The sequence below is a fragment of the Corvus moneduloides genome, chromosome 1 (genome assembly GCF_009650955.1).
Source record: "Corvus moneduloides isolate bCorMon1 chromosome 1, bCorMon1.pri, whole genome shotgun sequence".
NCBI classification, from domain to species: Eukaryota; Metazoa; Chordata; class Aves; order Passeriformes; family Corvidae; genus Corvus; species Corvus moneduloides.
In genome coordinates, this window is record NC_045476.1 from 142,757,306 (window position 1) to 142,771,127 (window position 13,822).

General features: G+C 38.7%; 1 protein-coding gene across 1 annotated transcript in view; it reads left to right on the plus strand.

The window, feature by feature from the left end:
* Window positions 1-13,560, plus strand: part of CPQ (carboxypeptidase Q) — a 158,445-nt gene extending 144,885 nt beyond the window's left edge. The window contains exon 8 of the mRNA XM_032129937.1: window positions 11,898-13,560. Coding sequence (XP_031985828.1) covers window positions 11,898-12,058 — 161 coding nt within the window. The 3' untranslated portion in view covers window positions 12,059-13,560. The remainder of the gene's footprint in view (window positions 1-11,897) is intronic.
* Window positions 13,561-13,822: the final 262 nt, after the last annotated feature.

Below are 13,822 nucleotides of genomic sequence, written 5' to 3' on the forward strand. Positions count from 1 at the left end.
CAGATAACAGCTAAGGCTAAGGTTAGACTGCCCAGGACTAATGAGACCTACCAGTTTTTCTTCTTTTGTGTCAGTCTTTGTAGGAGGGGGAAATGGAAACTATTCAACCAATAATGCACAATTATTTTGCAATGATGTGCCTCAAAGCAAGAAAAATCACCCTGTCTTTCTTTTTTACTATCAGATGCCTGTTAGTTTTAAAGTGAGGATGTAAAAGTAAAGTGAGGATGTCAAAGTAAAATGAATATTGGGCGGAGTGTAAAAACTTTTCATTCAGGTTATTTTTAGGCAAGACTTCTAATTCCAGTTTGATTGAGTACTTGTTGCAGTCCTTTGAATTTATAGCATGCCATTCTATTGAGCAAGTGTGTGTTTCTCTCCTGAAAGGTTTTTAATTATGTGTGGGTTGGTGTATATATATATATGTTTATATTTATTTTTATGTATCTGCTGTGTAAAAAAAGTCTTCAATTTATGTATTTGAAAGGAACCAATAGTCTAATGGTATTCTGGTTATGAAAACTGGATTTGGGGAGCATGTCTTTCTCCTGTGAAAGGCAAGCATAGCAATGCAGAGATTAAGGGTTTTTTTAAGGAACATGTTAAATTCTAGCTTCTCTCTATTAAAATAATTCTAATCATTTGATAATAGTCTTGCTCTGGGCAACTAACAATCATCACCACTGGGTTTTTTTCTCCCTTTGCATTAGTCTGTAGGTGGTGTTTGAATGTGGCACTATAAACATCTTTACAAAAGTGTGCTTGTGCTTGATTTCTTTGACTAAATCCAAATGGAAATTACTTCAATTTATACGGCTGTAAACATTGCTTTAAGTTTTAGCATGGACACAATATACCAGAAGGATGGTGGGGAGCATTTAAACTAAGAGAGGTTTATTTTCTTTTTATTGTGAAGAGTTTGGTCACTGTTATCAAATTATCTGCATTTGTTGCATCATATGTAAAACGTTGTGTCTTTTGGAGTTGCTTAGAAATTTCTGTAAAAGTATATAATTTTAAATGGGCCCTTGCACATTTTTATTCACAAATGGTGAAAAATATATATTGATCCTTGATTTCTGCAAAACGATGATGGAGATAATCAGATTGTTTCTGGAGGAGGATTTGCAAAGCTGCCAACAGCTTGGTACTCATGGCAGCTGGACTTGCTAGTGCCTTGTTCTGTTTCTGTAAACTTTCACCGAGCCAGTCTTTGCTTTCCATATTTTAAATGAGGCCTTCAACCATATAGATTTAATTTGAACAAAACCAAAGTAAAGCTCAAGTTTAAAAGAAAACAGTGTAGTAAAACAGAGAATGCACTAAGCCTGTGTTTAAGGGAAATGCTATTTGCACTTACTGATGTGACTGAGGATCTTTCACTGAAAGTAAGCAGGTTAAACTTTCAACTTTAAATTAATTGTCAGTTTCTCTTAATGTTCTTCCTAAGCTTATATGTTTGGGGGTTTTTTTGCTCTTAATATATTAGCATTTTGACAAGTGCATTTGCACTGTGGCAAAATAGCTATCACAGCAACTCAAATTTACAGGTTGGAAGAGTCGTGCTAGTTAGAGACATTTTTTTATTTGCTTTGTCTTCCTCTAGGATTAGTTCTGCTCTGTGGATTAGCCAGAGCCCACACACAAGTAGTGATACACTGGAGAGTCAGACCAGGTGTGAGGAATTTCTCTAGTTCCTTACTTTAAAGGACAGGAATTCTTTAATTTCCCCCTTTCTTTTCCTAATGAAACCCCATATAATTTCATGGAACATTAAAACAGAGACATTCTGAGATTGTGAAGAACAGTGTTGCAGCAGGTGTCTTCACTCTACCTTAATTATTTTTATCCTTTTTTTTTCTTTAAAGTGTGTTGTTCCTTTGTAGTTTTGCTGACAAAAATATGCAATCTGTTGCTTAAAATATTGAATAATATTCATTCCTGCTACTTTGCATTCATCACCCATTGGATAAAATTATTTTTGACTAGAGCAGAAATGTTTTGTGATTCTCTAAACCCTAATCCTAATGGTGGCTTGCAGCCGAGGCACTCTGCAGTATGGGTGAGCCAGCTGAGAAAGGTGTGAAGGCAGCAGTATTGGTGCAGTGCTCCCTTCCACATGCCTTTTGCAACCCCAGAAAGTATCCCTGGACTGTAGGCTTTGTGGCTCTCTGAACCCCAACCCTAAAGACTGAAAACTCCCACATTTGGATAGTCCTGAACCTTGCAATAAGCTTTGAACTTTGTTTCAGGAACTTCTCAGCATTTCTGTTACTAATGAACTAGCTAAATATACACTGGTTTGTTTGGAGATCAAATGAAAGAGATATTTCATCACCAATATCTGGAGCATCTGTTATGAAATAACTTACTAGTTTAAAACTCAAGTATGCATTACTCAAAGTAACCACAGATATTTTGAAGGATATTTTATTGTTGTAGGAATAGTATATTCTTCCAGCTTTGTCTAATGGTCCTGCATCTAAAATCCACCAAGAACTTGAAGATTTTTATAGTCTCAGTGGGGTGCAAAAATAGAGACAGTAAAACCATTGCTTATTCTGTGGGTGTGGCTGAATAAATGCAGTTTTGGTTTCTGTGATGTAAAATACAACAGACTTGTAGTGTTCTTAGGATGTGTTTTACTTAAATTAGGTGACTGGTTTGGTGTTTTGGGATTTTTTTCATAACTAGTTAAGCACCAGAATGCTCATTAACTGGCTCTTTTCACCACCATCTGGGCAGAAGGGAGCTCTGCTTAGTTGGGTCCCATGAATATTGGCATTTCTAGTAGTGGACTACTTGGTGGGAAGGCTCCTACAGGAACTTTGTGGTTAAACATCCAGCTGTAATCATATCGAGGAGGGACGATTAGAGCAAATGGGGACCTGTGTGTTTCCTCTTTGTCTCCAGCATCCTCTGGAAAAGCATACCTATAGGCTTGCTTTAAACTGGTTTGTGAGTTTGGCCTAGGAAATAGCTCCATTTCTTGTAAAATACAAGGAAGCTTCTTGAATGGATTGAAAATGTAAATGAATGCAGACAATTACTGCAAGCAGAAATGCTACTCAGAATCTTGACACGTGGGTCATTTTCATGATTCTCTCTCCCCATGTGTGACTTTCAAACAGTCTAGGGGGTGTCTGTTTCCACAACTTTTCTGGAGTGATTTTGGAAGTTGTTGAAACAGGGTGGAGCAAGGGTCTAGCCTTGGATGTTAGCAGGAGGCTCTTTGGCTAGCAGAGAGCATTGAAGAAAGCACTTCAATAGTTTGGGGTTCTAAGCAACATTATAATGTCAGCTACATGGTGTAGTTACACAGAGAGTATAGAGACACAGAAATGCATTTGGTCAGGAAAGATGGTTTAAATGGGTGCCAGTATTCACCTGGCCCTTGTGTGTTGACATTTAAAGCTTAATGGCATTAAAATAAATTGCATGCTCAGTATTTAACTGCTTTGCTGAGCTGAGACATAAACAAATACATTAAAAAGAATTCTAAATTAGAGAAACTACTGATTTTGCAATGACTTTCATTCCACTTACAGTGTTAAAAAGAAAATTCAAAATGTAAGGGATTTATAAATCCAGCAATCATTTTACAACTATCAACTTTTAAAGTAGTCTCTGTATAACATATGTAGGCATATACATAATTTTAAAGAAAGCAAAAATTAAGTAAATTATATTAAAATATACACAATATATACAAGCATAAACAGGTGTCTAATAGAGGTACATAATCCTTCTAAATTTATATGCCCAAAGTAGGGAATCCCCTAAATAGGGATCTGTGGTTTAGTTAGCCAAGGTGGTCACAGAGCCAAAACAGAAAATACAGAAGTAATTCAAGAGTCCATGTTGCTTTGGAAGAAAGAAGTCATGTCTCACCAGTCTAGCAAGGCATTTTCAGAAGAGTTTGTAATAATTTTTGTAGCTGGATCTGGTCATTAAAGTACAGTTGATTCTTCAAAAGCTCCTGGATCAAAGACTGTAGAGGAAGAAGGTACTGTGAGGTGAGAGGTATTTTCCTCCTTCATGGTAAATACCTGATTTTTAAAAGGTAGAAATCAATTGTCGGTCTTCTTAATGGAGAAAGTCTTTATTAGGTTGCCCAGTCACCTGGTTTTTGTAACTTTGGATGTTTACAAAACTCCATGTTAACTGCAAAGGAAGTGAACAGCAAGAATAGCAAGTTGGCAAAGTTTGTTTCAAAGATTTCATATCGAAACTGAAGCTGACTGTGAAAATGTGACAGTAATCTTATAGTAGAAAATGCCTAAAGAATACAACAGCCAGTGACATTTTTGTGTCAATAAATGCAGAGTGATGCAGTATAGGAGCTATGTGTCCAGAGCAACAGGATCCACGTTATCTTCAAGAAGAATGATTTGGGAAGCATTGTGGATAATTGCCTGAAATTGTCAAGTCAATACCCAGGGAAGGTGAAAAACACAGTGTTTCATGCACTGAGGAAGGAAGGAAGGAAGAGAGAAAAAGCAGAAAGCATCCACAGGAGATGTGTTATGGTATGCTGCAGTCACATCACGAGTCCATTCCCATGCTGGTGTTTGCAGGATATATTGGGCTTCTCATCTCAGGAATGGTGAAATACAATTAGAAAAGGGAGAAGAAGAGGCACCAGAAACCTGCATCCTCAGAGATATTGAATAGTTTCTACATGAGGAAGACTGCTCAGCTTGGGAAAAAGCTGGTGAGTTAGGTGTGATAAAAGTATATTAAGCCACCAGTCCTACGAAGGTGAATGAGAAAATGGAGGGTGCTGCTACTACAGCTCGTGAAGTGAGAACCATACCGTGCCCACATGAAATGCCCAGGCACACCATGCATTGCCACAGGGAGCTGTGGGCAGAAGTGTAAATAGGTTCAAAAATTAGTGATTAGTGGGCCTATGGAGGATCTCTCCATCTCAGATAGTGAGCCTGCAAGTGGGTCATGTTTAGGCAGCACCAGCTAGGGAGACTTACCCTTTTCTTTTCTCTTTTTTATTAAAAAAAAGAACCTTGATGATGATATAAGACAGAGATTGGGTGAGTGGAAGAAGAACTTCCAGTGCTTTTCACTGCTGAAGATTTATCTGGGGTTTTGTGGGTTTTTTCCCAGCCAGGGGCTGTTTAGGATATTATTTTAGAGTCTGGTCAACCTGGGCTCTATAAAGTAGAACTGCCTCCTTCCCTGGCACCTCATTTCACAGGATTTCATGCGAGTTTAGGTTGGATCCCCTACTGTTACTGGTCCTCTAATGCAATAAGTGAAAGGTTAATGCATTGCAAAAGTAACTGTGATAATCCTGATCTGTAATTTAGTCCATTTAGTGTATCCACAGGATTAATTCTGAAATGCATTAAGCAAAACAGGAAGTAATATGGACTTCATATTGTCTCCCTTATACTGTAGTCTCATTTAATTAGTCCCTGAAACAACCAACTGAAAGCTTCCCCTCTGTCCTGTTGTTTGAATCATGAATTTTAAAGACTTTTGAGAGTGACTCAGGAGGTGAAACAGCAGGGCTTCTGATGTTATTTATAAGCTCTGTAGTGGAAACTATTTCAGTGTCTGTAGCCATGAAACTCAAGCAACTTAGCCTGTAATTTCATCATTTGAGACTGAGTGACAGGAAAACTAATGTTGTCAGTGCCCCACTAAACAGCATTAACATTCTCCATTGCCTCTGCTTACTTGAAAAATGGACAATGAAATAATTGGCATTAAAGCCAGCTGTCAGCTACAGCTTATCCCACAAAGGAGGAGGTTAATATGAGGACCAAAATACATGGAAGAGATGCCTGCAATAAGTGGGTTTTCATTACAGTAATAGTTCTGCAGACAGCAGTTAGGCAGGGGCAGCACACAAAACATCTGTACAACACCTAAAACAAGCTGGCACTCTACAGGGCTTGCAGCAAGAGATGCTGAGGCACCAACAGAGCATTCCAGCCAGCCCATCCTAAACACAGCTACAATTGCAGCAGATTTATTCCCTGACCACTTGAGATTTGTGATTTTGCTGGGTTTTAGAAAGGCACAAAATGAAAATAAAAATAAAATAAGAAATTGTGTTCCTGTTCCTATCTTTTATCCGGTTTTCCTTTTGTAGGTCTTTGGCACATACCCTTTGAAGGAAAAGCCATGTGTCTTCCTACGTCTGCCCTGAAGTTTTGACCTTTCCAAATGTGTGGGGCAGAAATGTTCCAGCTGTGAGAAGGGAGAGGCTATTGATTCTATTACTGTATGTGAGGAATACTATGCTCTTCTGTGTTTATGTTTTCCTGGTACATACCATTTTTGAACTGCATAGAAGATTGTGGTGTGTCTCTTTGCCTCTTTTTCATTATTTTTAAGTATTTGATGTAAAAGAAAAAGATATGTATATTTCACCAGGACTTGCTTTATTTTTAGGGCATTATGGATTTTTAGTACATTTCTGAGTAGTGTCACTGGCATTTAGAAGGTCTGAGATTAGAATAAACTTGAAAATTAAGTAAAAGAGTTTTTCTTGTTTCTTAAATTAAAAACAGGAAACAAAAGCAATATTTAATAGATAGGAAAAAAAGGAACCTGTCTTTTATAGCCAGGCAAAGCACTGCATAAATAAAAATAAGGTTTCAGATCAGGCACCTGATGTGTTGACATCTTACTACAAGCAGTACCTTTGATAGCATGTAGGTTTGTCTTGACAGGAAGGTGCAGCTCAAACAGGTACTTGGAAGATGCAAGCGAAGCTCGTGTTAAACCCCTTTATATTTGTAAACTTTTGGAAACATTGAGCAAACTATGCCTTGTTAAGTAAGGCGTTTCCAACTTTGCTGTTAGGAGGTAGTACAGCTTGCTCAACAGGACACTGGCCTCAGCTCAGATGTCTGGCATCTATTCCTTTCTCAGCTGCTCTGAGAAAATGAATGTGTCATTTCATCTCTACATGCCCCTTTCATCCTACAGTCCCTCTTGTCTGTTTAGAGTGTATGTTTTTTTGAGCTGGAGTCTTTTCTCTTTGGAGAGGTGTACATATACTGTGTAAAATAATGGAGTGGCAATTCTGTCAGGACCTCTAGGGACTACTATAAAATGAGACCTGGAAAAGTTACACGCTTTTTTATAAATCATTAGCATATCACTTCACTGTATAAGGCAACGTACATGCAGAGGTCAGTGTCCCAGAGATCTAGCTGTAATATTGAAGATCCAGGACACCAAAGCAAGGTTATAGAAACAGTGGGGATTTTCCCATTGTATCTGAAAGAGGCATGGCATAGCTGTGAAGTTTACTTGAAAGCAAAGACAACGGGGAAGCTATTGATAGGGCTCCATAGCAAGCATGTACTGACTCCATGACTCACATTTGAATTCCTTTGGCAATTGAATGCTATTTGGGGTATAAAAAGAAAGGAAAGAAAATGTAAGGAGGAGTGTAATGCAAAATTTTTAAAAATATAAAATTACTCTGAAGTTACTGTGTGTTTTCCCCCTAGAAGATATTTGTGTTTTATGGAAACTGCCTTTATAATCATTCTGATAATCATTATCTGCTTTTCCAGTCATTGTTTGCACAAATGACAAGAATTTGAGTGCTTAAGTATCTGGCAATAGAGTTTAATTCTAATTATGACTTATGACAGCAGCGCTTATGAAGGCAGTAGACAGAGTGACAAGAAGCAGTGGTCATCGTTGACATGCTCATCATTTGTTTTGTGGTTCATGCATCCTTTTACCTCAATAGCAACATCTTCTTAACCTGGCAATAAAACCTTGTGTCAGTTTTATTAGTGTGTGAAGAATAGGTGTTTGATATGAACACATTGTAAGGCAAGTCAATATCCTTATCATCAGCTAGTGAGTATTTGCATTGGGCATTTCATGCTGAGATCAGAAGCTAGAAGGGATGGGCTGTTTTTTCAGAATTCCTCAATGTGTGTGTGTGTATTTTCACCAAGGTACTATTACCCAGCTGATCACTAAAAATACATTGTCTGTATGAATTACCAAAGCAGCTGCTTTTACCTGTCTTATGCAGTGCATCAAACCATGTATGAAATAGCAGAGAATCATGAAATGAGTTCAAGACACTAATGAACTTGAATTGAAGAATTTTTTTATGTTGTGTTAATTCTAAGATGTCTGGAAGAGCCAAGGCACCATGGGTTAGAGTGCCACAGAATGGCTGAGCTTGGCAGGCACCCCTTGAGCTTGCCTAGTCCAACCCCCCTGCTCAAGCTGGGTCAGCTGCAGCAGGTGCTGAGGACCATGTTCTGTCAGGTGTAGAATATCTCAAAGGGTGGAGACTCTGCAGCCTCTCTGGGCAGCTTGTCCTAGTGTTTGACCCTGGGGGATCACCAATGGCACTAGATAGCTGCTGATGCAGTAACAACTGCATTAAATTAGGTAACTAAACTGTGCTAAAGAGGGTCTTCTGACACCTTGTAATGGTACTATGAATTATCTTTGTATTATTTTATTGAAATGATTAATTTTCTCCAGTTTTTAATTTCCAGTATTTTTGATGCATTCAAGTAATATGTACAGCATTTTTGGCAGCAATATTTAACATTCCCTGTTTTCATGCCACAGCATCTATTATATCCAGATAGAAGCACTTTCTCACTGATTTCCTTTTTGGCCAGCAGTGTTCCTCATATGACTTGCATCACTGTAAAAGTGAACACACTGAGAAATGACAATTAAAGAGCATTGTTTGACAAACATCCCTTTTTTTTTGCTTTATGACTGCTCTGCAAATGCAGGACAAAAAGCGAAGTGCGTAAAATGTGACAGTGTAGCACCTAGCCCATCTCTTGGTTTTTTGTTCAAGTATTGGTTCCACCTGGAAATCAGAATTAGATACATGGTACACACCTACATAACAGGGCCCAGCTGAGGGGTTTTAAGTACTTAATTAAAGCTTACAAACTCTTTTAATTCTGTATGCTGTCCCCTTTCTGGGTGGCTACCATGGACATGGGTGAATAATTTATAGGTCTGTGATCCATGGCTCCTTATCTGTTTTATTTGACTCCCAGCTTATATAGCTGGCAAAAATAACCCCCATTTGTTACTGACTGTTGTTCCTGAGACAAATGTTACATAACAACAACAACAACAACAAATTACACTCACAGCATTGTTTCTTCTGTTAGATTTTTAGAAAAGGGGCTTTAGGTTCCCATGGTCTTTACTGAGGTAACCTAACATGACTGCAGTCTGCAGGGCCCTGCAGAACTTCCCTCTTCATGGTCATCTGTGAGGGCTGGTCTCAGCCCTGGATGCATTTACTGGTGCAAGGGCACCATTCAGTGTCTCACTGCAGCCTGGCGACCTCTGGCAGCAGAAGTGTCTGCAGGCAGCTGACATCAACATGGAGGCGTCTCAAGTTTGAAGCAGGAGACTTCCTTGCAATGAAAATTGCTTGCAGTCATATCTGTGCCCCAGGGTGCTTCACGTCCAGAGGTTTGCGTGTGGCACTGAGCTGTAAGCTGTTCTTGTGCTCAAAGGCAAGAAGATGGATTTTCACTTTTGTTTCTAATTACATAGGATGAAACTGTTTTCTTAGGGTCTTTTCCGTAGTCTCTCAAGAAGCAGGTCACTGGCTTCAGTGCTAGCCCACAACATGAAAGAGACAGCATGGCCAGTCTGAGAACCTTCTGGTATTTTCTCTACTCACACATTCTGATTTTCTTGCACAGTAATTGATTGATGTCAAATCTGATAATTTTCTGATTTATAAAATCAATTTGGAGAATAAAAGTCTTTTCCAGCGTTTCAGAGAGTTAAGTATGACAAAGCAAAGGGTGTTTCTTCTTGTTCCATTCACAAGGATAAAGTGCTATTCTGTAAATCCATAGTTACTCTGATTAGTGAAATTTCTATGACAAAATCTGGGCAATTTTTGTCTTGAGTCTTACAAAAGTGTTCAAAACCAGTAGTGGGTTTGCCTCAACAGCTTAATTTGTTATGAGCCTGTAGTGCAGAAGCCCATCAGTTAAAGAATGTATCATTGTTCAATCCTTTTATGATTGCATATATTCAAAAGGATTCAGAAGAAAATTTTAAAAATTAATTTGACTTTACATAAATTTAATCTTAAAATTATTGGAACATAATTCAGCACCTGTAACCTGCCCGGTGACTTCTGTGGGACTGCAATGCTTCAAGTCAGGAGCAAACAGGTCATTTAAGAACAAGAAGAGCCTCTTAAAATCACTCACAATACTGTATAACCTTATGCTATAGCATTTGGTCTTTCTGCTTCATCATCTCTGTTATGAAGGGATCTTCACCTTGGGTGGAATTAAAATGCGTTAACTTTCCATTCCTTCTCTCTAAAATAGCAGTAAAGTGAGCCATCCGAGTCAGTCCCCAATACAGCAACAGAAACATGCCTGTTACCCACAGGGAGAGCTGGGCTCTGTTCTGAGTGGCTGTACAAGTGATCAAAAGATATGTATTCTAGGAATGCACAGCTATGCTGTGGGAAATTTTGCTTTCATTCTTTTCAAGGGCTTCAGGCATCTCAGGAAAACCAAGAAAAGTCATAACAGTAAGTTTTATGAGCACACATGAGTTTATCACAGCCCTCATCATCTGATACTGATTTCCATTGCATGTAAATAAATATATGAATAATTTATGGTTTTCATCTTTATAATCAAACAATCCAGGGGTTTTTTCATTCTTACTTGACATGGTACGAGTCTCCTCAGCCTGTGTTTCTGCCTGCAGCCCATAGCTCTTACTCGTGAATTCACACCAGTTCTCTGGGTTTGTTGACCAAGAAAGGAGTGGCTCTTGTTGTGCTAAGTGGGTCCTTCCTTGGGAGCTGTGTACCTCCTAGCCCTGGTCAGGGAACAGGACAAAGAAATCAAGGCAAAGGAATTGTAAGCAGTAAATGAGTGTGGTGGGGGAAATATCAAATTCACTTATTTTCAAAATTTGACATGGAATTCTGTTCATGGTGGAATGATTGGTGACATTACAACAAAGCTGATGGAGGCTGATAAAACTGGAGGAGAGGCAGAGGCAATGAACTGGGAAAGAAGGAAATTCAAGGCAACAGGGGGTTAGAGAGGGTCAGTGGGCACTGGAGCAGAGAATAGCCAGGGTTACAATCCTCTGCCACCATCTCTGCTGTGGCTCCTAGTTGGGTGGCAGCTTCTCCAACTCATCTTGGCTTTGGTCTGCCTTGAGTGATGTCTTGCAAGCATTATTTGTGTTCCCTGAGCCCACCTGCCTTCAGGAAAAGTAGTCCTTTCCCTGCCCGTGTGGTCCCAGAGGGAATCAGTTTTTCCTGAAGAGGAAAAAGCATGATTTCACTTAACTTGCTTCTGCCCCAGCTGATGAAGACTCCTGACTGCAAGAGGAATGTAGTCCTGAGCTACCTGGGTTACCCCAGATTATCTGAGAACTTGTTCTGAAACAGCACATCCTTGTGATGTACAGGGGCTCAAAAGCAGAAGCAAATTCTAAAGTGTTCCCTGCCACAAATAACAGCAAGGAAAGGATTCATAACTCTGTTGTAATTCATCATTGGAGAACAGGGGAAGTGCTGCTGTGGGGTTACTGTAGGGATTTTCCTGCTTGAACTCTGGTAGTTTCAGAAGAAAATGGATGCATACTGTTGCTGAGGAAACGAGTCTCCCAGGGGAAGGTTGGCTTTTCCCCAGTGTGAATTTTTGCTGCCTCATGCTCACTCGAGTCAATTAACCTAAAACTTACAAACTGCACATGGCATAGCTCTGTACAGTTATTATATTTCAAATACATTATGAATTTTGTACAGTTGCATGTGGATTTAATCATAAACAGCCCAGGAACAGATTCAAGTTTATATCCCTCTTTAAATATTTGTATTCCTATAATGGAACTTTGCCCATTTTTCTCTGTAGGTGCCAGCTTGCATAATGACATCAATAAATACTTCTGGTTTCATCATTCTCAAGGGGACACGATGACAGTTCAGGATCCAAACCAGATGAATCTCTGTGCTGCTGTTTGGACTGTTGTCTCCTATGTAATTGCTGACATGGAGGAGATGTTGCCAAGGTAATAAAACAGCAAGAAAGATTTCTGTTCTTCAGTAAAGATTGTAAGTCTACTAATGCATGCAGACTACAGCTGTAGTAAATTCTGTTAACCTTGATTTTGTGCTTTATTATTACATCTGTTTTCCTCAAAACACACTCTTTTACACATTCCTGCTTATTTTTGCTGTTTTAATCTCTTCCATTTGTGATTTTCACTTAAAATGTCTTCCTTTAAGTACTCTTTAAATTTCAGATGAAGATATCTCTGACTATGGTATAATAACCATTTGTATGCACAGTGATCCTGTGCAGCAGGAAAAATTTATCAAATAAATTTTTTGCATCAGGATAATTAGTGTATTGATTTAGTGTACACGTTTACTGGTTTTGTTTCTGTCTTTCATTCTACGCATTGGAATTATGTACCATTAACCAAACAGCCCTTTCTTTTCACTGTTTGAAGGTAATACTATAGTTTCTAGAAGTTTTCAGGTTATAGGACAAATTAATTTTGTCTGTTTTAATGGTAATATATGGTAAAATGGTCAAATAATAGTCAAAATGCTAAAATAGCATAATAGTTTCATTCAGGTCCACTTTTAGATCTTATGAAAGGTTCACCTAAGACTCAGGTAAACCAGGACACAGAGGATAGAAGGCCAATCAGAGGACTCCCAGCTCTCCTGTGTTTTTTTGGGCACCTCCTCATGGAAAGCCATGCGTGTCTTTTTCTGTCTTGTGGAAGACACACCACAGTGACAGGCAGAGAATTTCATGTGGCAGTTTTTCTATGAAGTGCCATGTTTCAGAAACAACACCCAGCTGTGATTTGTGACCTTCAGTACTTGCCAGCTGATTTCCAAACAAAGTGTAAGAGCAGATTTTGATTCAGAATCCTGAAGCCATTCCTAGCTGCCCCTTGCTTGCAGGGATGGTCTCCCCTGCTGAAGCTAGACTAGAGGATGCTGGTACATATTAACTTTGATGGAAGGATTAACCTGGGAATTTGATTCTTACATAGTTTGTTGGTTTGGGTTTTTTCTTCCTTACTGAGATTATGAATATTCAGATGAGTTTCAGGCATATCTGTAGAGAAAATGTAACTGTTCTTGGAGAATATTTTAAGGCGTATGATTTCTGCTCATTTCCTTGTGATGTGATCCTTGTTTGTGATTTTAAATTTTACAACAAGCAAACTTAGTGGTGTGAATAACTGCTGCAATATAATCAGCACCAAACAACTAATGTTACGAACATGGAGTATTAAACCAAATAGCAGGCAGTCCCTAGTGCTGTTAATCAGCTCTGCTGTTGAGCAATAGCTGAATAATGAGCAATTCATTTTTATAGAATTCATAATCATGGTATCTGTTTACTGTGATAATAGCTGTTTTCCATCAAATTTACTAACTATTTCAATATTCCCTCCAAATCATTTCAAGAGCATAAAAGCTGCCTGGAGGTACTCTGCTCTATCTTTTTAAAGAAACAATATTGAAATAAAGTTAGCAAAGATTTCCTCTGCTTTCAAGGTGTGATGCCTATGTTTCGTTTTTGCTTGACAAGAGCATAGTTGGTGGTGCTCACCACTGACATATCCTCAGCTGTCTCCAAATCCAGCCTTTTGTCCTTTACACAATGTTACTGTTTCCTGAATTGTGTTCCATATTGTTTTCCCTCAAGGTATGAGGCTTTGTACATCAGAGATTCAGAAGGATGTTCTGTGAAGTTATATTGTTGCAAATCTTAACCTATGCTCTCTTGGAAATGGTGTTTATTTGTGTTTT